The sequence below is a fragment of the Haliaeetus albicilla genome, chromosome 32, assembly GCF_947461875.1.
Source record: "Haliaeetus albicilla chromosome 32, bHalAlb1.1, whole genome shotgun sequence".
Lineage (NCBI taxonomy): Eukaryota > Metazoa > Chordata > Aves > Accipitriformes > Accipitridae > Haliaeetus > Haliaeetus albicilla.
Genome location: NC_091514.1, coordinates 288,934 through 311,810, shown reverse-complemented (window position 1 = coordinate 311,810; position 22,877 = coordinate 288,934). Strand labels below are relative to the sequence as shown.

The window sequence follows — 22,877 nt, the reverse complement described above, 5'->3', positions numbered from 1 at the left end:
TACTATGTCTTGTAGTCTTGTAGTAAGAGCACACTTATAGGCAGTTTCCATGAACCAGCTGTCAGGAAGCACAAATGTAGTTAAGCAACTTAACTACCTGAAGGTTTATTTAAACAACTTAACTACCTGAAGGTTTATATACTTTCCAAAGAGGAATGTAACTACATGGTATAGGCCAAGATACAAAACCATATATTGGATCAGCAAGGGAGAGGGACAGCTGAGGTCTCTTTGACTAGAATACAAGTCCTGACAATAACCCAAGCCCTACAAGATGACATTGTCACTTCTCTTGTGGTAATATGTTTGTACTGTCAGAACCTGAGATTTTTCTAAGCATGAAATGAATTCATTCCCTGCACAGCTTCATGTATTCCTCAGGATCATTGTGGCTTGACATGTCTTGTTTTAAATTTTGTGTGCAGTTGCTATTCCAAACATTCTCACTTCCACATATGTTGCTGGAGCTGTTGGAAATGATGTGCTCCTGGACTGCAGTCTGCCAGCCACCGGCATTCTGGCAAACGTTTCTATGGAATGGTTTCTTTCCAGACCCTCAGAACTGATACAGATCATCTCCTACAATGGAAACACTGGGAAAAAGATTCAAAGCAAAAGGCACTGGGGACAAAAAAAGCTTCTTCAATGGGTCCCAAGCAGAGGGGTCTTGTCTTTACTACTAAAAGACATCCAGCTGTCTGATCCAGGAATTTATATCTGCCTGGTGTCTTCTGGGAAAAAAACGACATGAGGAAGTCTTTGAACTGGATGTGATATGAAATTGTCTTGTTTAGTTCTCATTGATTAGTTCTTCTGTCTCAGATAAACTCTCACGTTCTTCATCTGCAGGAAACAGAAGATGTAAAGGCTGCTGCTTGCTTCTGCCTGACCTCTAGCTACCCACAGAGGTAACAGTTACATTCCTGTTTGTTTCCCATGGATGCTATTATTACCACCTTTGAAATACCAAGTTATTTGCTATAGCTTAATACCTTCAGCGGCAGCTCAGCTCAGCACCTTGCTGTTCTAAGTGTTGATTTCAACTTGGTGCATCCTGTTTTTCTTTTCCAAGCAGATATCCCTTTATCCCTGCCCATGGCTAGATGGTCTTCAAGGCCCCTTACAACTCAAACCATTCTATGTTCTATGTATGGTTTGTGTTCAACTTTCCTAGATTCAAATGCACAAGAGAAGCACCCCCAAGTTAGGGTAAGTGACTAAATCAGTTTTGAGGGTCATTGCCACCTTCCTGATGGTTACAGGGAAGGACCATTGAACAGTAAAAAAAACTCTGAAAAGTAAAGAACAGCCAAGACCACAAGTAAATATCTGCCAAGAGAAGAAGAGTGCTGAGGAAGAAGGGAGGTTTTCTTTAGGGATGCCTGCAAGGTGAATCAAACTAGAAATTCTCTGCACAAGCTCATTTGTTTATACCCTAAGCTGAATAAAATGTATCTGTATCAACACTAAACAATATCTGAGCATGGCCAACATGAAAGTTCACTGCAAGGTCTGTTTAGATTAACTTTGTAGGTGGTAACTGCCTTAAGTCATTCATTATTTTGCTTACATATGACTGGGACAATGGACAGAGCTGACGTGGTCTGCAAAGTCATGGGAACCCACATTAACAGGGCTATGTAGCTCTTGTGAACAGCTATGATTTATGGCTTCTCCGTTTCCAGTGTCCCTGCCCACTCAGGGTCCTTGTTTTGGCTGGGATAGAGTTAAATTTCTTCATAGTAGCCTGTATGGGGCTATGGTTTGGATTTGTGATGAGAACAGTGTTGGTAACACGGGGATGTTTTAGTTATTGCTGAGCAGTGCTTACACAGCATCAAGGTGTTTTCTGCTCCTCACACCGCCCGACCAGCGAGAGAAGTTGGACAGCTGGACAGCTGACCCCAACTGACCAAAGGGATATTCCAGACCATATGATGTCATGCTTAGGAATAAAAGCTGGGGGAAGAAGAAGAAAGGACAGGACATTTGGCATTAGGGTGTTTGTCTTCCCAAGATACCATTACACGTGATGGAGCCCTGCTTTCCTGGAGATGGCTGAACACCTGCATGCCGATGGGAAGTGGTGAATGAATTCCTTGGTTTGCTTTGCTTGTGCATGCAGCTTTTGCTTTACCTGTTAAACTGTCTTTATCTCTACCCATGAGTTTTCTCACTTTTACCCTTCCGATTCTCTTCCCCATCCCACCGTGGACGAGTGAGCGAACGGCTGTGCAGTGCTGAGCTGGCTACTGGGATTAAACCACAACACTCAGCTATATCATTAATATTTTTCATTGAAACATCTGGATGTAACGGGGAGGGACAGAAATTTTTTTTTTATATGTTTCTGATGAGAGAGAGGCCTTTCCAAAGGACAATTGACAGTGTTAGGCTAGTTGCTTGTTCTGAATGACCCCATGGACACATCCATGTGTAGACTTCAGGAACATATAACATTAAGGAGCTGAGGAAGATCGGTTTTATCAGTCAATGACAAGGCTGCTATCTCCCTCTGTTATCTCAGGCTGTTTTGTCCCTCTTTGGCATAAGGCACCATATGTGATCTCAAACACAAGAATGTGATGCCTGGGTTTAGGCAGATGAAGCAAGTCATGAATCACTCCCTACACTCAGTTGACTGTGTTGAGCATAAGCAGAATTTAGCTGCCTAACCATAGACCCCTACCGGCATTCCAGATGTCCTAGAGACCTGGAAATGCCTCTTCAGGCATGACAGAGGATACAGGACCAATGGAGAACTCTCCACTTCTGGCACAGCAGCTGGAGGCCAGCCAAAAGTACAACAGCACCTACAAAATCACCGAATACTTCATGGGAGCTTACTAGAAGGGCAGTTCAGAGGACTCAGATTTGCTGCTAGTTCAGTACAGCCCCTGAGGAATCTGGTCTTTCTTTGTGTGGGGGACTGGAGTAGAGTGCTCCAGAGATGTCTTCTAAGTTAATTTTCTCTGTGACTCCATGAATCAGGGAGCTTTGCTTTTATCAGAATCTGGCCCACTGTATTTGCTGTTTCTGAGGTGGATTAAGCTACAGCGTCATGAGAAGAAGAGCAGCATAACCTCTCGCTACAAAGAACTACATTGCTGCAGAAGTGGCAAGCTGCCATTGTAAATCTTATTTGTAAACAGGGTTCTAGAAAGAATCTTGGAAACTACAGCGCTATCTGACTCCCATTCCTAATAATGTTATGGAGTTTATGACAAAGAATAAGAAATTGGAGGCATTTTCATAACAAGAGAGTTGAATGAAGACAGTCTAGCTGGACTATCAGGTTGCTTTTCCTCTGTCTGTTATGCCATGGGTTTCGAGTGATTTGTCTGTTGGTTCAAGGGCATTAGCATGTTCTGTGTTCCTTAGATAACACTCTGCTCATTAGTCATCTGGATTTTATGTCCAATGGGTATTTTGTGTATCAAAGTTCAGTTCTGTTCAGTAGGAACAAAACGACAAACTTCAGCTGAAAACAGATTTACAGGAAACAATGTCAGAGGGACTCAAAAGGACATGGGTCTTCCATGAGTCTTGTGTCAACCCTGCCAGTCTCACATACATTGACAGGTCTGAACTGGCACTAGACATCTATGTTTAGGAAACTTAATCATAACTTAGAACTCCATTAACTATAATTAAACATACCTACCTAGTTCATATGTGGACACCTACATTTACATCTTCGTCTCAGACTGAATCTCACCTGATGAAAAGACTGTGAACTTGTATCATGAGACATTTGTGTAAAGAGACAGTGGAGATGGAATATTAATGCAAGTCAAATCCTGGTTCAAAACTGACTCAAAATTCACCAGTGACAGTCATTAAAAAACAAGATTGGTATTGAATCAGGCTCTACCGAGGTCTACACCCCCTGTATGAATGTAACCATAACTCTGACATCATTGATACAAAAATGAAGGAATAAATTATCTTCCACCTCCATGATGCACAGAACAAAAGCTGGTAAGCTTAAACTCCACTGAAGAAAGGACTGTTCACAGAAAATAACCATGACAGCCTGGAAACAAGGATCCTTCAGCATCCACTGTCGTTTCTGTCTCAGGATGTCTCCAGCTGCCACTTCAAAAAGACATGCGTGTCCCAAAAGCCTTTTGCTGTATGACAGCCCCAAGTAGACATGTTGGATGCCCTAAAGAATTTTAAAGAACAATGGGTGTCTATGTTTAGGCAACTAAATTACATTTTATGTGGCAAGACGTTGGGATTCAGAAGATCTCGTGGAGCAGACGGCTCTGTCGGGGCTATTTATGCAGTAGAAGAGCATATTACTCTACGACAAGGGTTCAAAGCTACATCTCAAAGAGAGATGTAGCACTGCATTAAGTCAATTTAAGTTGCCTCTCAGACTCTTCTTCAAGCACAGATGCCATGTTCTCCACCTAAGAAGTAAAGTGTAGACACATCACTATGTTTTAAGTTACTCTGGTTTAAAACTCTTTTTTTTCTTTTCCTCCAAAATTCTGAGAATTCCATCCAGAAGAGTGATGGAGAGAGGTTACCTTTATGGGGTGCTGTGCATTTGTTGCGTGTGTGTATTTGAATTCATGGTATGAAGTTGGGCTTTGTATGCAAGTACAAAGTATACAGTGCAGCAGTCCAGAACAAAATCTTAGAGAATGATGATGACTGAAATGCATTGTAAGGACTGAAATTATTTTCAGAAAAAAGACTCTACAGAAATTGTTCTTGAGATGAACATATAATTTATCAAATCCTGGCATGGGGTGGCTCACTTCTGCATGCATGCTGCAAGTATTGGACAAAATGTGTACAGAAAGGAAAATATTTTAAGCTAAGGTATTAAACTATGTGTAATATAGAATGTGAACAGGAATGTGTAATATATAAATTGCAATTAAGCATTAAATTTGTCTAAGAAAATAATAAGATCTTTCATGTCACAACAAAATTACAATATTAAAAAAAAAAATATTCCTCTTTAACTGAAACAAATTCTCATGGTTAATTCTTCATGTGAGTTTTTAAAGAGTGGATAAACTTCTTCCAAGAATGCACAGTCTTTAAATGTGAACATCACAGACATCTCAGTAACATCAAAAAAAGTCAAAATTTTCTCTTCACAATTAAGGTAAACTCCAACTTTCCTGGGATTTTTCTGCACTGCTAGCCATGTCCATGGATCAGTTCTTTCCTAGTAACATTTAAAACTTAAGCCCAGAGCCCAGAATCCTTCTTCAGGTGACGGAGATGTTATTCCTTTCCTCAGAGCAGATTTTCTGGCTACTCCTAAGTCCCAGTCATTGCTTTTTTCAACGTCCACCTCCCAGTAACGCTTCCCAGAGGAGAAACTTTCTGAGCCCAGCACACAGACAAATGAATCAAAACTCCCTTCATTTTGAGTCACCTTCTGGGCCTCTGATTTATGCCTAAAACTCTTCTTGTCCATAGCAATAGAGAAGTTTGGATGGGCTGTGTCCCCATCAACCTTGATGTCATCTACAACAAACAGATATTTTGAGCTTTATAAACACTCCTCTAAAACGCAAAAAGAGAAGAAAACTGTACTGTACTTCATTTCATTCTGAAAATCTCCCCACAACTAGTCTAGAAAGACCTCTAAGCCTGGAGTGAAGAAGGACTGCACTCAGACGTATAAATTACACTTTAACTTTCTAATATTTCACTGCCAAGTGAAATATCTCCGTATCCCTGGAATAAAAGGCATTTGTAGACTCAAAATTCAGTCTGTGCTCAGCAGTGCTTCTGTAATATTCACAGATTGCAAGCCACTGAGTACAGACTTAAGTAAATACATTATTTTACCTGCATTGTCACAAGCCATTCTGAATTCTGAGAGCAAATGGGGGGGGGGAGAAAAAAGAATAGGTAAGAAAAACCAAACTCCAAACATTGACTGAAAAAGTTTTCCAACTCCAAGTTGGGAAATCTCAGACTGAGTCTAAGGTTAAGCTATGCAGGTCAACTGATACTCAAATTCCCTCTTGCTCTCTCAAGCCCTGTGATTACCTGAGAGGTCTGAAGAAGGATCTGAAGTTGGGATGAGTTTCCTCTTTGGGAAGTACTTTCTGTCTCAGCTCCCAGATTGTTGCCTTGCCAGCATTTTACACAGATACCCCACCACCCACACACCACATTTCAAAGCATGTGAGATCCCTGCTCATCACCCCAGCATTTCCAGGGACACAGAAAGAGACAGGCACCTTTGTGACACTCAGGGAAATAAATTTCAGCCACATTTTGTGAATTTCTCAGGCGGGGCTGGATACAAAGGAACAGGTTGCATGAATTTTCCCTAATCTTCTGAATGGAGGAGGGAGTGCACTTTCTGGTGAGTTTCTGGGTCCATGCAGCTGTGACAGCTTTGTGCAATAGTGGCTGGGCAGGGAAGGATAGCGGAGAAGATGTGGCAGGCAGAGAATCTACTGTACAAACCAAGCTGCTGAGGAGTCAAATCAGTCGAGTAAATATTAAATGTTTGCCAGGACAGAATCACTGAGCCTGTGCTTTTATGTGTGAGAGAGGAAAAGACGACCCAGCAGGGTAGGATCATGAAGTCCTGAGATGTGAGCTTAAGACATTAGCTCATAGGTAGGCATCTGTATGTGAAAAACTTCAAGTTGTAGATGAAGGTCTGAGCATGTGAACAGACAGGTGTGAGATGTGCACCTGGAACTGTGTGCAGAAAAGGCTTTGAAGCCCCAGGAGTTCAAGTTACAAGCTCTAAATTTGTTGTCCCATAAAACAAGAACCATCCCTTCCTCTTTTCAGACTTTCCCTTTCACTGGGTTTAAGGCACTTAAGAGACAACAATGACTTTACCAACTTCGCAACTCTTTCCAAACAAGATAAACGCACAGAAAGAAAACGTACTATGGATTAGACATCAGTACTTGGTAGCACTACAGGATGACTGGATACAGATAACTCTGTTAATACCAAAGTTCAGCCATATCCTGAAATGCCATATTTTAACCTGCTATTTCTGAAGTCACCATAGGTTTCCAGGCAGTCAGATCTACACGACATTCACAGTCATTCCTAAATGGGCTCTTGTGGTGGTTTAATGCCAGCCGGTAATAAAGCACCATGAAGCCTCATGCTCACTCCTCCCATCCCCATCCCTGGTGGGATGAGGAGAAAATATAAAGAAAAGGTGGTGGGTCGAGACAAGGACAGGGAGGGATCACTCACCACTTATGGTCACGGGCAAGAGACAGGCTCAACTTGGGGAAGAAACAAAATCAATTCAATTTACTACAAATCAAATCAAAACAAGGATACGGAGAAGTAAAACCAAACCTTAGAACACGTTATCATGAGGCACTGTGATGATGCTTTGCACGATGAAATGGTCTCTCTCGCTCCAGGTTACATTGGTCTTGGCCCCCACATTTATTGTGTCTCCTCCATAGTTCATCCAAATGACTCCAGGCGTTGGGTACCATTGTTTTGACTCACATGTGTAAGCAACACATACTCTCCTCTTGCAGATCCCTGTTCAAAGTCAGCTTATACCCAATTGCTGTAACAGTTAGTCAATGAGTATGAAACAGAGTTAGAGTTATTGCAAAACAATGACAACAACAACAAAATAAACCAACAAAACTCAGAAAGGCTCAGTATCTTGCTCTAAAAATTCATAGCTCATAAAACTAACCACACCTGGTCACATCAAAGGGGCCATTTACCTGGACTCCAACAATGGTGAGCACTAGGGCATCTTACCACAGAGATACAGTGAATCCCAGAGAGCCTGGATGATCAAAGGTCAGGAAGACATCTGGAAGTTTGCAAAATAGATGACCACTCTCCACCTGTCTGAGGGGGATATGATACAGGTCTACAAAAAAGGAATGGTGGAGAGGAAGAACAGCAATGAATTGTTCCCTGTCTTGTCCAACACCAAAGGTATGTCCCAGGTTCTCCCAGTCTCTTTGGAAACTTTTCCAGGGTCCCACCTCAGAAGGCCTGAGAAAAGCAATGTATTCCACAGAGGTGCAACACTGCAGCTCATCTGTGCCCAGTCAATTGTGACTTTACTCCCAGCAGCCACTCTCTTCTATCTTTTACAGTTCCTCACACAGCCTGGCTAAATCAATCAGCACACCCCATTCCCTATCTCTATGGCTGCATTATCTTGCACCTGCAGCCTATCTTAACTCCCAACAAACTTGCACTCTTGTCGTCTCTTAGCAGAAAATGTTGGTGAACTGCTGAAGGGCAGAAAAAGAGTTGTTTGGTAGGGCAATAAAACTGGAGGAACTGTTAGTGCTGTAAGGAAGCATCTGGGGAGTACACCATGGCTTGCAAGGGTCTAGCGTTTACTCTAAATGCCCAGAGGATAAGAGGGAGGCAATGCAAGCACAGTGCAGGAGAACACCAGACATGATACTAATCACCTGAAAGGCAGGTTAGAGGACAATAAGGCATGCCCAGGGAAGCCCCCTCCCTTTGCTTTACTGAAACCCAGAGTCACACTGAGCTGCTTGGCACAGAAGCTCAACTACATATCAAAATGCACAATTACCCACATTCTGAGTACCAACTGGCATTTACAACATCTTTTCATAATAGTCTATTTGAGGGACAGAATACTAACATTTATGTTTCAACCATTCAACATTTTGAATGAATAAAAGCAGCAAAATGTATATCTGGCTGTCACTGTTTTGTATATGTTTGCCCTCTTCTTCTACAACCCTTAATTCCCTGCTATGCTAAATATTTATACCTTTATTACAAAGATCATTCTAGTAGATATTTACCATTCCAAAGCAGAGGATGTTTTACATTTTCAATCAACCACATTGGAAGAACATTATATATCAACAAAGTACCAGTTCAATGAGATAGAGTAACTAAAACCACAGTACAAATCTCAAAGCAGTACCTGATTAACTAACATAAATTCTCATAGGTTTAATTATTAAAATACTCTTTCCTTACTAATGCTAAGGTATCCTCCACTTTATTCCTTCTCATTCATTAATCCTCAGATCTCACTTGTGAAGTAGTAAATAGAATATACCTACCCAAAAAGACATCTAGAATATATTCTTTTGTTATTTTCATTATGTGTATGAAGTGTATGTAGCATTAAAAAAGTCTTGTGCTCTTACCTATGGGAAGGAGTGTCTTGGCTAGAGATTTTTAAAAATACAGGAAAGAACAAGATGACTCAAGTTACCACTGAAGTAGGAGGACCAATTCTGCACTACTGGGAAAATGATAAAAAATGCCTTTCACCTGTTGGTGAACTCAAGAAGTCTGATAGAAGCTGATAGGTAAATATGAGAGACTTATTTTGGGGGTGTATTGGGTGTCTGTGGCCATGTTTTGGGAGCAGGGGGGTTGCAGGGGTGGCCTCTGTGGTAAAAAGTGAGGAGCTGCTCCCATGTTGGACACAGCTGACTCAAGCTGGCGGCACCTCTGAGAAGACACGTTTATGATGGGGCAAAATGCAGAACAATAGTAAGGAAAAAATGTGACAGAAACAACCCTGCCAACACCAAGGTCAGAGAAGGAGGAGGGGGAGGAGGTGCTCCAGGTGCCAGAGCAGAAATTCATGTGCAGCCTGCGGACAGTGGTGGAGCAGGTACCCACACTGGACCCGTGGAGATCCCTATACTGCAGCAGAGTGGATATTCTCTGAAGGAAACTGCAGCCTGTGGACACCCCACGTGGGAGCAGGTTTCCCACACTGGAGCAGGGGAAAAGTGTGAGGAGGAAGGTCTGGCAGAGGGGAACCATTATGGACTGACCATGACCCCCCCCATCCTCTATCCCTCTGTGCCACTTGTGGTGGGGGGAGGTAGAGGAGTCAGGAGTGAAGGACTGAAGTTGGGCCTGGGAGAAAGGAGCACAGGGAGAAGGTGGTTTAGGTTTTGTCTTTGTTTCTTACTATCCAAATCTAAATAGCACTGAATTAAGTTAATTTTCCCCAAGTTAGTTCTGTTTTTCTCAAGGTGGTATCAGACTTGACCATCTGGAGAAAGACTCTGAAGGGATGAAAAAGACCAGGAGGCAGGTTCTTCCATGGATTTTTGAGACTCCTTTGGCTAGCGATTGTGTAAAGACCCATGCATGGTGGGAGGCATCCTGTTACTGTTTTCTGTAAGCCTGCTCCATGCCATCCACCCAGATCAAAGAGTTTGTGGGGTATAAGAGGTTTGCTACACACTACAGGCTTCCCTTTTCTCATAATCAGCTCTCCGGTCTTGCTGATCATGCAAAAGTTTGCCTACATCCTGCCATCACACTGGTAATGACATGGTATGCCATGGATTGAAACCACTCTGCATTCTCTAAGCTCCTTTCACTGGTGTAAATCTGTTCATTACCCTTCTATTCTTGGACCAACCTTTTGCCTGATGCACCCTCTTCAGGAAGGGAATACATCCATTGGACACCTGAATCCCATTGAGCAGGCTCCTTGCTGCCCCACTGGAAAATCAGGATGCATTGGGCAAAGGTGATAAAATTAAGGTGACCAGCTCAGCTGGAGATTTCTACTGGACAGACACACTGAATAAAGGCTAAGTTGAGGGCACCTAAACCAAAGCAACTCTGTATCACTCTACATTCTGAACAGTACTCCTTCATGTATAACTCATATATTAATTATCATATACTCTTTATCATATACTCCTCATGTATTAACTCATATAACAACCCCTTTTGGTCCTCTGAAAAGTTCATAACCATTCTGCTCTGTCACTCCTGCCTCCTCACACTTCTCTCCTGCTCCAGCATGGGTCCTCTCCATGGGCTACAGTCCTTCAGGATGAATCTGCTCTAGTATAGGTCATCCATGGGATTTAGTTCCTATCAGGAGAACCTACTCCAGGGTGGGCTCTCCACAGGCTGCAGTCCTTCAGGATAAACCTGCTCCAGTGTGGGGTCTCCAGGGATCGCAGCTCCTTCAGGGAATATCCACCTGCTCCAGGGTTGGGGTCTCCATGGGCTGCAGTATGAATACCTGCTCCAGCATGATGTCTCCACAGACTGCAGGGAAATACCTGCTCCATCGTGGATTCTTCCAAAATTTCTATGGGCTGCAGGGCAGACTCTGCTCTGGAGATCAGAACCTTCTTCTCACAGAGGCCACCCCCGCAGCCTCCCCGCCTCCAGCTAAAAAAACCTTGCCATGTAAACCCAATACAATTTCTAACTGGGATTTGACCATTTTGACACAAACAGCTCTGAATATTTTTCAAACCAAATAGTTCAGAGACTGAAAAGAAGGTTTACTCTCCCCTCACGCAGCCAAAATTTAACCAAGACAGGTGTGAAAACATGAAATAAAATGAAAAGAAAGTGCAGATGGTATTAAGATCAGTTTGCGTACAATTTATTATAAAGGCTTTGTGTAACGTTTTCATGCATGGTGAGACCTTCAGGCATTTAGTCACAGGAGGTCAGAAGAGGAGGAGGTGGTCCGTGAGCAGGCACCCCCCCGAAGGGATTGCAGCTCACACTGGAGCAGGTACGCCTCTGAAGGGAGTGCAGCCCATGGAGGACCCACGCTGGAGCATAGGAAAAGAGTGAGAAGGAAGGAATGGCAAAGAGAAACCACTATGTCATGACTCCAACCCCTTGCACTGCTTGTTGCCCAACTGGAGAGACTGAGTGTAACCTCTGGTGATAGAAACATGAGGGGAGAGGTGGCTGGAGTGGAGCTGAGCCTGGGAAAGGGTGAAAGGTGATTGAAATGTTTGTCGATTCTTCATTTCCCAATAATTGAATTCCCAGTAATTGAATCCTTCTGCCAATTGGCAGTAAATTAAGTTAAATTGCCAAGTCTAATCTCTGTTGCCCGTGACAGCAATTGGTTAAGTGATTTCCTGGGGAAGTAGGGAGTGAACATCTCTGCTGGGGCTTGGCTGGTAGCCAGGGTCAACCCACCACAATGATGCAGAGAAGCAAGGTATGCTCAGTACCCTGCCAAATGTTAGCACCTTCTTGGAAAACACAATGTCTCTTTTTACTCTTTTTCCTACCCTGAATTTTCCAACGAGCTTAAAATTGAAAAGAAAAGTTTTCAAAACAACTCTCTCTGCCTTCAGGATATATTTATTTCATTTCTTGATACAAGAATGGTAGCAGTTGGCGTGCCTAACTTTAGGGATGGCATTCAACCTAACATAAAACACCAAACATGGAGTATGAGTCATGTTGTCTAGAGAAGGAAAGACAGGCTGTGTGACATCACCTAAATTACAATTCCATCTTTAAGCAAATTAAACCATTGCTGTACTGATAAGACTTTCATGATCTGTAATGGGAACTCAGACTCCTGCCTAGGTTTTTCTGAATCTGATCCCAATCTTCTTTCAACTAGCTGATTCTTTTCTCCTTTCTCATTTTTTTTCCCTGTTTCAGCTTCAGGTTTCTTCTTTTTAATTTTGCATTCCTGATGCCTGAGATGTAACTTTTCCCTTCTTCTTTCCACTGAACTGTTCTTCCCTAAGAGGGAATCCCTAATGAGATCTAATCCATTAGATCTCACAGTCATATTTCAAGAAGCTTTAATGGGACAGGGGTTAAGACCGGGCGGATAAGAGGTGTGAGCGTCCCTTCCCTTTTGGATAGAAATGGGTAAAACATTTCTGCAGGTTCCTTCCCAAGCCTTAGAGGCATTCTCACCGTGACGCCCATCTGCTCTGCATCATAAAAGTTCACTTGCCCGTCCTCCAAGTCCAGCAGCACACCGATCACTGAATTACTCATCTGCTGCTTCGCAATCCTGTGGTCTCCTTTGCTAGAGAAAATCTCTCCCTGGGACCTGTGCAGAGCCCAGAAGTCCTCCCCGGGAAGGGTCCCTTCCTCCTCCTCTCTCCCTTTCTCCCTCAACACCCCCAGCACCCAGTCGTGCTGCTGGCCCACCTCCACCTCCCAGTAGTGTTTCCCAGCTGCAAACCCTTCCTTCCCCAGCAGGACAGGGACTGTGGAGGAAGCGTTTGGGCCAGCAGGTTCAGACGCATTGCTCTCCACATCTGGAGTCCCCGGCACCTGGAGCTCCAGGACTCGGCAGTCAGGATCCACAGTAATGGGAACTGGAGGGGAAAACGGGAATCATCGGATGAGCAGAGTGGTCCAGGCACCTCTCTCCCCATGGGGCTATGTGTTGAAGTGTTTGAGGGTCTGAGCGGTCCTGGTGTGATTCAACAAAGAATTTAAGCATTCCCCAGAAGAGGGCATGCAATCACTGATGAACTGGGAGGCACCTCAGAGCTGTCACAGCCGTGTCCTCTTTTGGGGCACAAGTCCACACACTCTACCATAAATCTCTTTTCCATACGATCATCCATCCTCTCCAGAATTGTGTCCACATCCCACCCCACACCTCGACGCCTTTCAGCAGCTCCTTTTCTCAGTCTTCCCAACGGCCACATCCCAGCTTCATTAGCCTGTTAACCAAGCCAGGCATATTCCTGTGACTGCAGCTAGTCGGTCTATCTCCAACATCATGGCATTGTCATTTCAGCGTGACTTGGACAGATGGCCACTGCATTTTCACACCCTTCCTCCTGCCAGCTTACCTGCGTGGCTCCGGGCTTCCCAGAAATCTAGAGAAAGAAAAGAGAGTAGTGTTTTATGAATCCATTGGGCAGCCAGATACTTATCAGCCTACAGTATTTCTGTCTATTGATGTGCAATTCTGCCCCAGGGTTGACTTTACTTAATCAACCAGTACATATCACAATGAAATAAAACTTTTAAACCACTTACCCAGCTCAGCTTCTAATGTCTCTGAAAGAGAAAGATGTTCTAGTTATTAACACTTAATTTGTGAGGTTTTTTTCAAAGTCAGACAACCCCTAACAGTAGATCAAGCAATGACATTAGTCAGTATGAGGTTTTTTTAATTTGTGTGGTTTAAACTTTTGAGACTTTGTTGCAAGGTGAGGAACACAAACTGGGCTTCTCAAGAAGGTCTGAATTTCTTTATATTTGGCAAGCATTTTAGAGGACATTAGGTCAGCCAGTTGGGCTATGAGGAGGAAATCAGTTTCTCGGCTGTTATCATAATGGTTCAGGCGGGCGTGATTTGTAAGAAAAAAAAAACCACATGATGCAACATAGTTGTCTGTAGTTTTGGTGTAGTTTTTAGGTAAGAAAAACTCCCAATAAGGAAGATTATTCATAGAAGACTTCCAGAGAGGTCTTATAGCAGCCGTGTGACAAATTTCTTGACGGAGAAAATCGAACCTCACTGTGAGGAGATATTTACATTGGATTCACCCCCACAGAAGACCTATCTGAACACTTGCTTTATTTTTTATGAGGTTTGTAAAAATGTAAGATTTATACAAGGTGTTTTCTTACCAAGGTCATTTCTCTTTTCCAACATTTCTGTAAAAGAATAATAAGTGAAATGAAAACTCAAGGAGATAACGATTAAGAGGTGAGATCTGAAGGAAGTAATTCTATCCCTGTGCAAATTCTGAAATTATTTTTTCCCTTAAAATTTGCCGTGTGAAAACTTCTCAACTTAAATTCTTAAAAGCATGTGTTGTGGATAAAGGTCAGGTGTAAATTAACACAACTATACTGCACTGTTCCTATGCTCTAGAGTTATGGCATTCTTTTTTTTTCTTTTTCTTACCCTTCTTCCCTTAGTTGTACACTTCCAGTGTTGTCTGAAGTGGTGTGCCCTGGGTGGGAAACCTCATGGCATCTCAGCAGAATCTAGGTATCCTACTATAAATAGCTGAATTTCAACCCAAATGAACATAGTCGGAATAGCTTGGTATGCAGGCTTAGGTGACCAAATGGGGGTGTCTATTTTTGAGTTCTCTAGGTGCCATTAGCAATATTGCTAATCAATATTGATGGCACTGATAGTTTCCTCCTTATTGTGGCATAAGTTGCCTAATGTTATTTGTCTACTGCCTATTCACAGGCACAAGCTGTGTAATGTTATTTGAGATGCCCTAAAGTCTCCTGCCTGGCATTGAGGTGGCCTACTCATCCAAAAGGAGTTGACCTCCAGGAGGGTCTTCGCTGTATGTGTCCTCTCCAGGTGGGTATCTGGGTTGAGGGATGAACCAGGAAGAGAGGGGGAAGCATGACATGGCATTTTCCTTAGTACTCATTTTGTATGTAACTAAATATCCAAGCCAATATTTCTCAGGGTACAGAGTCTGAACCGTATATTTTTGGCTTTGTGCTGCTGGTTACAGCTGTTTGAATAATTTGACCAGAAAGTAAAAAAAAGTAGGTCAGAGCTTCAAGAAATCTCACTACAGTCAGCAAGACTCCAGGCAGAGAGATTACACACGAGCAGCAAAGTATCACAAGTTTCTTAGAAGCAGAGCCACACTAAGTAAAATTTTTCATCAGTGACTAAAAATGAAATAGAAGTAACATTCATTTGAATAAAGGCAAGCTGCTATGCTTTTTTATGAAGTAGCTTATTTTCTTTCTCTCTTACATACCTGCTTGTAAAAGTTGATTAACTATATTTACCTCCTCCGACTGTTTTCTTGCATGATTCTAAGTTGATCAACAAACAAAACAAAAAAAAAAGGAAGGAAAAAAAAACATTACTGGCTGGCCATTTGGTTTAATTTACAAGTTTAAAATGATGAGACAAGCTTTTAGATTATTTTGTTGTCCTCAATTACTAAAGCTCCAACAAGTTATTTGAAAATGGATCATTTTTTAATTTATAATCAAACTTGAAAGCAGGTCGCAAAAATGTTTCCTAAAGGGAACAGACACATCCAGAAGTACTTCATATGAAAATCTACACCTCATTTGCTCTTTTGGGGTTGTAAATAATATGCACCCTAGAAGTACTAAAAAGAACAGTAGAAGTGTGTCCTTACCTAGTTTTGCCTTCAAACATACTTCTTCTGCAAGAAATTAGATGTGATTATTAATAATGTATAAGTTTCTGTTTCTCTTAGCTGACTACAAAGACAAGACCCTCAGGAACACCCAGAGACTTCTATCATTTTAGAAACTTAAATTGAATCTCACTGGTAAGTTGAAAGGCCAAAATGAGATAATGGAACTCCTCTAGACTATGTCTTGTTTACTGTTATTATTTGACAAGAAACGTACGCTGATGACACACAGAATTTGCAGAAATTGCAGCAGAAATTGTTACTTGTTTCTTCAGGCTAGACTGGATTGAGAGGATCAGAGATGAGAGTTTGCTGAGCTTGATGAGAGCATCAGAGTCAAAGCCACGGGGTGCAATTTAGCAGTGAACAGTTCAAGGCTTGTTATTTAAATTTCTTTTTCTCTAGTAATCTTGGGAATTATTAGCAGGTGAAAACAGAGGAGGCAAAAGATCAGAATACATGGATTACTGTGATCCAGCCGTGCAAAAAAAATGGAGCATAAACCTGGCATAGAACAATGGCATTTTCAGAGCAATTACAGCATCAATACAGTTATACCTCAAGATATTAGTGCAATCATACTAGCTCATGGTGTATCAGTCTGTTCACCATCTTGCAAGCATCAGAGGATTACCCTGAGTGATTGACTCTACTTCAGGCTACCTATGGAGTGGCCAATACTTTTTAATTATAAAGGATAACGTGACCAATTGCCATCAAATGCTTTATGCCGATAAGGACTGCTACTTTGGAGATTCATGTCCAAGAAATCAAAAGGCCCTAGAAGAGTGTCTTTGATTTTATGTTTTCAAGATATCTTCACATTTTTCAAGGAGCATTTACCTTTTACCATGTTCTCCCTCAAGTTTACTGGGAAAAAAAAATTGCAATATTAATTATTGACTATCTCAAAACAATAAAACATAAATTATACCAGTCAAAGGAACTGGAATGCTAGTTGGAAGTTGAACCCATCAGTTCTGTAGAAAAATTAAGCCATTTTAACAGAGGGTTATTTCAATACCAGAAGACCTTAGAAATACCCAAAGAGAAAAGAGCTACTGGAACAGCAACCAATTTAGTGAAGAAGCCCTTCTACCACCTCACATCTGGAGAAATGATAGAGGCAAGGAGAACTTCCACGTGCAAGTAGGTAGGCAGATAAAAAAAGTTTGTATTGGATTCACCAGCTGATGCTGACACTGATAGGACAAGGGGTAATGGCTTTAAACTGAAAGAGCATGGATTTAGATTAGATGTAAGGAAAAAATTCTTCACTGTGAGGGTGGTGAGGCACTGGAACAGGTTGCCCAGAGAAGTTGTGGCTGCTCCATCCCTGGAAGTGTTCAAGGCCAGGTTGGATGGGGCTTTGACCAGCCTGGTCTAGTGGAAGGTGTCCCTGCCCATGGCAGGGGGGTTGGACTTTACATTCCCTTCCAACCCAAACCATTTGATGATTCTATGGTTTATATATATATATATTTTATTCTTGTCTTGAGGAAGAGTGAGCTCTGGAGGAATACAAGCCACTGACTTGTTGTATTGGAGTCCATACAGCAGGAGAGTACCCCAACTTGTCTGTGCTGACAAGATCTGCCTAGGAGTGTAAGAAGCAAAGCTCCCTGCTTAAGCAGCAGTGGCAGTACGCAGAGCTGAGCAGGGTCCAAATACCCCTACTTCGGCCAGGTGCTCTAAAAAACTAAAATACTTAAATATTGATCATGCCTGCATTATTATCACACCTATAATACTGCTTCTGAGACTGTTGCTGGCTCAGAAGCATAAACTTTTCTCCTCAAATATGTTCACGTGGGTTTATATTCCGCTGCTTCACTACTCACCTGCTTTATGGCATTGTTTATAACTACCTGGAAAAACAAAGAAACTTTTTAAATTTTTGTTTTTATTTTTTAAACAAGATGAGTATTCAGAATATTGAAGTAAAACCTCAAACTTTCTCATTTTAAAATTCATTTTTTTTCATAAATCCACTATTCTAAAAGCTAAAATCATATTCTGTGTCTGTAAATATCTGTGATCATACAAAATGGCATCTCATAGAAGTGACCTCCCTGTAAAAGATTCTCTGTGCATTCACACACATGCAACTCCCCACCCTACTCTACATTTAACTATATGTCTGTTAATTTTGTCTCTCTCCCCCTCATTCCCATATGTTTGTTTCTGAATCTGTTACTTAAGTTTTCATTAACTGCGTTTTGCATTGTAGGTTAAAACTTGCATATCAAGGTGTAGGTGGAAATACTTACTGTGTAGTTTATAGCCGACAGCAGCAATAACAGCTATATTAAGAAATAAAATTACAAGGAATGCCATCATCCAAGGTGAAGTGGAAGGAAAGAAGACATCTGTAAAATATAAATGGTGTTACTTTCACTGAATGTTTGTGAAACACCTATGGCAGGCTCCAGCCGCCAAAGCATATGCATCCAGCACCATTTTATTTGCTGTAATGTATCCTTCACAGGTTGCAGGACTCGCTTGAAATCCAAAATATCCAAAGTTCTGCTCTGCCAGCTATACCAGGCCATCAGAGATAGTATTAGATGCCTATGTGCCGGCAATCAAACTGGGCTCCTGCACTGCATACACCCATACTCCAACTCCATGGGTAGAGGCATGTTTGGAGAAGGTACCTCTTCATGAGGGAGATGTGCTGAGAAGCCCATCTCTGATGCCAGTATTTGCACTGTTGAGCCACATGATGAAGTTTTTCAGCAAAGCACAACTGTCCTCAGTGGCATTTCAGATTGGAAAAAAGGATGCCCCTCTTCCCCTTTTGAAGTGAAATTGCCTGCTTTCCAGACTAGGAATCCATCTAGAGGGAGGCACACGCTGAAGCTCAGAGTAATCATGGTGGTGTTAGGGAGAGAGAAGGGGATGGGAACGGACATTCGGCATTTCCTATTGGCATACTCCAGCTGTCTCAGGTCATTTTGCTGGGTATCCTGGCAGCATCGTAGGGTCTTTGTTAACCCCATTGACACTCCTAAATCCTTCCCCCTCCAAACTGGCACAGTGCTCTCAGGTGGCAGCTAATGAGAGCCCTGCATTAGTATTTATAGCTAAGTTGTATCTTGGAAGTAACAAGTGGTCTAAGACACAAAGATGGTCTTCTTATCATGTTATCCATCTAAACACTAGTCATGTTTGTGCTTGAGCTGGGTGTCCAGGATCATCCCAGGGTCAATGGAGAGACAACGGACAGCAGCCTACCAAGTGGTCCTGACTGCGATTGATCCTGGAGGTCACTCACCTGAAATCAGGACTCGGGATTCACAGATTGCGTTGAGTAGGTTATTGACTACCCTGCAGAAGACTTCCTTGTCAGATCCCGGTTCGAGAATCATGGAACTTACAACATCAAAAACGCCTGAAGATGTCTTTGTGCTTTGGGTGGTCACTTCCTCCTTCCGTGTCCGTCCTCTGCTGTTCAGCCAAACTACTTCGGGCTCTGGAAACCATCCCTGTGACTTGCAGGTGAGGCCAATGCCCTGACCCACAGGACCATCCAGGAAAACTGAAGACTCATCACCTTTAGCTATAGAACAGCAAACAAACAAGCTCCAACAAACAGGAGACAAGATATTGTCTCACCAAACAGTACACGGTGGGAAGCTCTTCCCCAGATTTATCTATAAACACAGTGTGTAAATTTATCAGATTTGAAATTTTAGTTCTCATTAAATTGCTGGTAAATAGCTCTTCCTGTGTTACATTAAAATGGGGCATTTGCACGTAACTTCCCTTTTACAGTCTTAATAGAGACAGATCTTTGGACTGATTTTTGTTATCTCCATGAACAACTGGAATTAAAATAAAGTAGCATTGCACTGACTGGAAATTTCTTGGTAAAACAAAGTTTGACGACACCATGAATAGATTAAAATTGGAATACTGGACAGAAAATGAGGTGATGTGTAGGGCAAGAGCAGAAGAAACTGGTTGCAGTACCAAATGCAGCTTCGGTTGCTTCACCTCTGCAAAACCAGGCTTGTTTTACCATAGGATTCATCTCTCTCTAACATTTAAATGTTTTAAAGCTAAGGTGTTGCCTATGCTCCCTCTGCAAGACATGGTAAAAAGACCTCTATGATGGTTCAGAGTCTGCTGGAAATAGAGGTAGCCTAACCTATAGCAGAGGCTGATCTTTCATATGGCTAAGAGCAAGGCAGATGAATCCAGCCCATTGGTACCCCATAGACCTTTCCAATTTTATACAACTGGACAGAGGAAGAAGCAGCAAATGCCTGCCACTCCACTTACCTGCCACATCCAGGTCAACAACTGCTTCATCATACCAATTCTCAAAAAAGACACTGCAGGTGTACTTCCCTTTGTCTGAAAGTGTGACATTTTTCAGGTGAAGAGACACGTTTCCCTTATTAAATTCAGACCAAAAAAAATTTGTCCTGCCCCGGTATGTCTCATCCTCGTGAACTGGATCGCGTGAGTTTTTTCCACCATAAGTGGTCACATCAATTTTTTTGGAGTGTCCAGTAAACACCCAGTGAACAAGTAGTCTCTCAGGGATTATCTTAATTTTCAGCTGACAGGGCAGGATGACTCCTTTTCCAATGACTCCAATGACAGGCTTGTCAGGAGTAATAATTTTATACTGGCCTGCAAGAAGATATAGATGTAAATCTTACCCGTCATAGAATCATAGAATAGTTTGGATTGGAAGGGAACTTTCAAGGTCATCTAGTCCACCCCCCTTGCAATGAGCAGGGACATCTTCAACTAGATCAGGTTGCTCAGAGCCCCCTCCAACCTGACCTTCAATGTTTCCAGGGATGGGGCATTTACCACCTCTACCAGGCGGAGACTGATGGGACAACAGGATTGGAGAGGAAGATACCCTGTGACAGTAATCACATCACATCTCTGTAGGTAATGAGCATATACAAGCACAGTTTTGTAACCGAAGGCCCCTGCCATCCTCTGCCATCCTTCACCACTACCACTTATCCTAAGAACATAGCGTAACTTCAAGCAGATGCTGCTGAAAATGCTGAGCTCGGTCTGTAGACTGGTTCAGAGGTAGAAATGCCATGTCTATCATGCAGAAAGGCTAGCTCACTTTGTAAAGCTGGAGCTCACAAAGGCAGGATTTCACCTACCTGGTTTCAGATGTCCATAATCTTTTCACCCGGACAGCTGCTTTCAGTGATGAAACACACCACCAGAAGTGTATTTCATTTCAAACGCAGGCGACTTGTTGCAAAATGGCCGTTAGTGAAAAAGGACAAGCTTAGTGTTGAGGTTTAACAGCAAAAATAGTAATGGCCCTTTACTGAGCTTATTTTGCCCTTCAGTTCAGCACTCTAAAGTGGGAGATCCAAAAAGAAACCTAGGCATGACAAAGTGACAGGGTCAGCCAAGCTGAAAAATTACTCCAAAACAGAGAAAGGAAGCTCTCTGAAAAACAATTATGGGGGCCCTGTGAATCTATAACCCCATGTTGAAGGTTTAAGTGAGTCTTTTGTATTGCCTAGGCCTTCTGCCATCTGCATGATTGAAGTGTATTAAAATTTCATATAATGCTACTGTTTCATTCCGGCTTCAGAAAATGAGTGGAGGGAATGGTGAGTGTATATATAAAAAAATATGTATATCTGTATATATTTTATATATATATACAAAAAATCAGGTAATAATACAAATATGTTGCAAATAAAATATGTATTGCCACCTCCCCCTCCCCCAATCTACACCTCTTTTTTTTCCTTCTATATCTATCCACTAGCTCTGGAAATTAGGTATCTTTTTAAATCAAATTGTGATTAGAACAGAACCTAGATTTACCTGTGACCAAACGAATTATCTGTAGGAAAAGAATGATGTGAAGAGTTGTTGCCTGCTGAAATCTGGAACCCATCACCTTGCAGTTTTGAAGACATCAATAAGCAAAACTTCTAGGGCCAATCTTACCAGACTCCTGTAATCTTTTCAAGCACAGAACAGAAAATGGGAAAAGCAAATCAAACTAGAGCTGTATGTTTCTCTATATACTGCTGTATATGGAGTGATGCGAGGACAAATCTGCAGAGGTGTTTAGGTACCTTCAAGTGAAATTAGGAAAATGACAGAATAAGCTGTTTTTAAAGAAAGTCAGTCAATTAAGTTGTGATTCTAAGACTTACACTTGGCCATCAGAGAAAAGAGAAGTATTTCTGAGAGACTTAGAACAGTATATTAGGTCTTAAGGGCCCCTCACAGGCCTGGTCCCCAAGCGTCCATGAGACACACAGTGTTCAGGAAACTTCTAGCCAGGATAGCAACATTTTTCTAGATGACATAAGGCTAAATCTAAACCCAGTAGGATGTGTCTAACTTCAGACAGGTGAGACCCTCAGGCAGACAGAAGTCTTTAAAAAGCTCCTTTATTTCCAAGTTCTGCTAGAAAGCATCTACTGTGCACTGAAACTCCATATGTTGTATCTCTTACTCATACTTGCTTGGTCAAAACTTCTGTTGTTGGTGGTTGGAGGAAGAAGCTAGGATTTCTAGAGAGGATCTTCAAAAATGCCCGAAGACAAAAAAAGACTTCTACATCATTCCTGTTTTGAGTAAAAAGCTTACACGCTTCTAACATGAGTGGATACACGTCCCATTTGAAAACATGCATTCAGCTTGGGAAATTCCTGACCTAAGTAACACACACTGGCTGTCAAAAGATTATTCCAAGCCCATACCAGTCAGTAAGAGCAGCAACGGGTGAAATTCACCTGCTGTATATGAGTTAAGTAAGTACGTTTGGATACTTGGAGAGAAATACATACGTAAGGTGAAGCAACCTATTGATTGCTGTAAAGAAAGTCAGAAAGGATACACTGGCATGCAGATTCTAGGGGTGTAAATTTAGGCGCGCAGAATCTCACCCAATGTTTCAACAGGTTTTTTAGTATAAAATGTAAGTAATTCCCTCCACCCAGAGCTTTCCATGTGACCTCTGAAAAAATTAGACTGACCTAGACT

General features: G+C 42.1%; 1 protein-coding gene across 1 annotated transcript; it reads right to left on the bottom strand.

Annotated features, from left to right (window-relative positions):
- Nucleotides 1-12,531: 12,531 nt before the first annotated feature.
- On the bottom strand, nt 12,532-21,777 carry LOC104312699 (butyrophilin subfamily 3 member A2). The gene is made up of 6 exons (XM_069774776.1): nt 21,705-21,777; nt 20,163-20,519; nt 19,153-19,437; nt 18,146-18,244; nt 13,563-13,589; nt 12,532-13,076 (listed from the first exon to the last, which is right to left on the bottom strand). Exons 1-6 carry the CDS (start codon nt 21,775-21,777, stop codon nt 12,532-12,534), a joined length of 1,386 nt encoding a protein of 461 aa, XP_069630877.1.
- Nucleotides 21,778-22,877: the final 1,100 nt, after the last annotated feature.

Coding starts and splice junctions, on each gene's coding strand:
- LOC104312699 (XM_069774776.1), bottom strand. CDS start 21,777: ATGGGTTCCAGATTTCAGCAGGCAACAACTCTTCACATCATTCTTTTC. Junction 19,438..20,162: donor TGTTGACCTGGATGTGGCAG/GTAAGTGGAGTG, acceptor GCTGTTCTATAG/CTAAAGGTGATGAGTCTTCA. Junction 13,590..18,145: donor TGTCGGCTATAAACTACACA/GTAAGTATTTCC, acceptor TTCTTTCTCTAG/ATTTCTGGGAAGCCCGGAGC.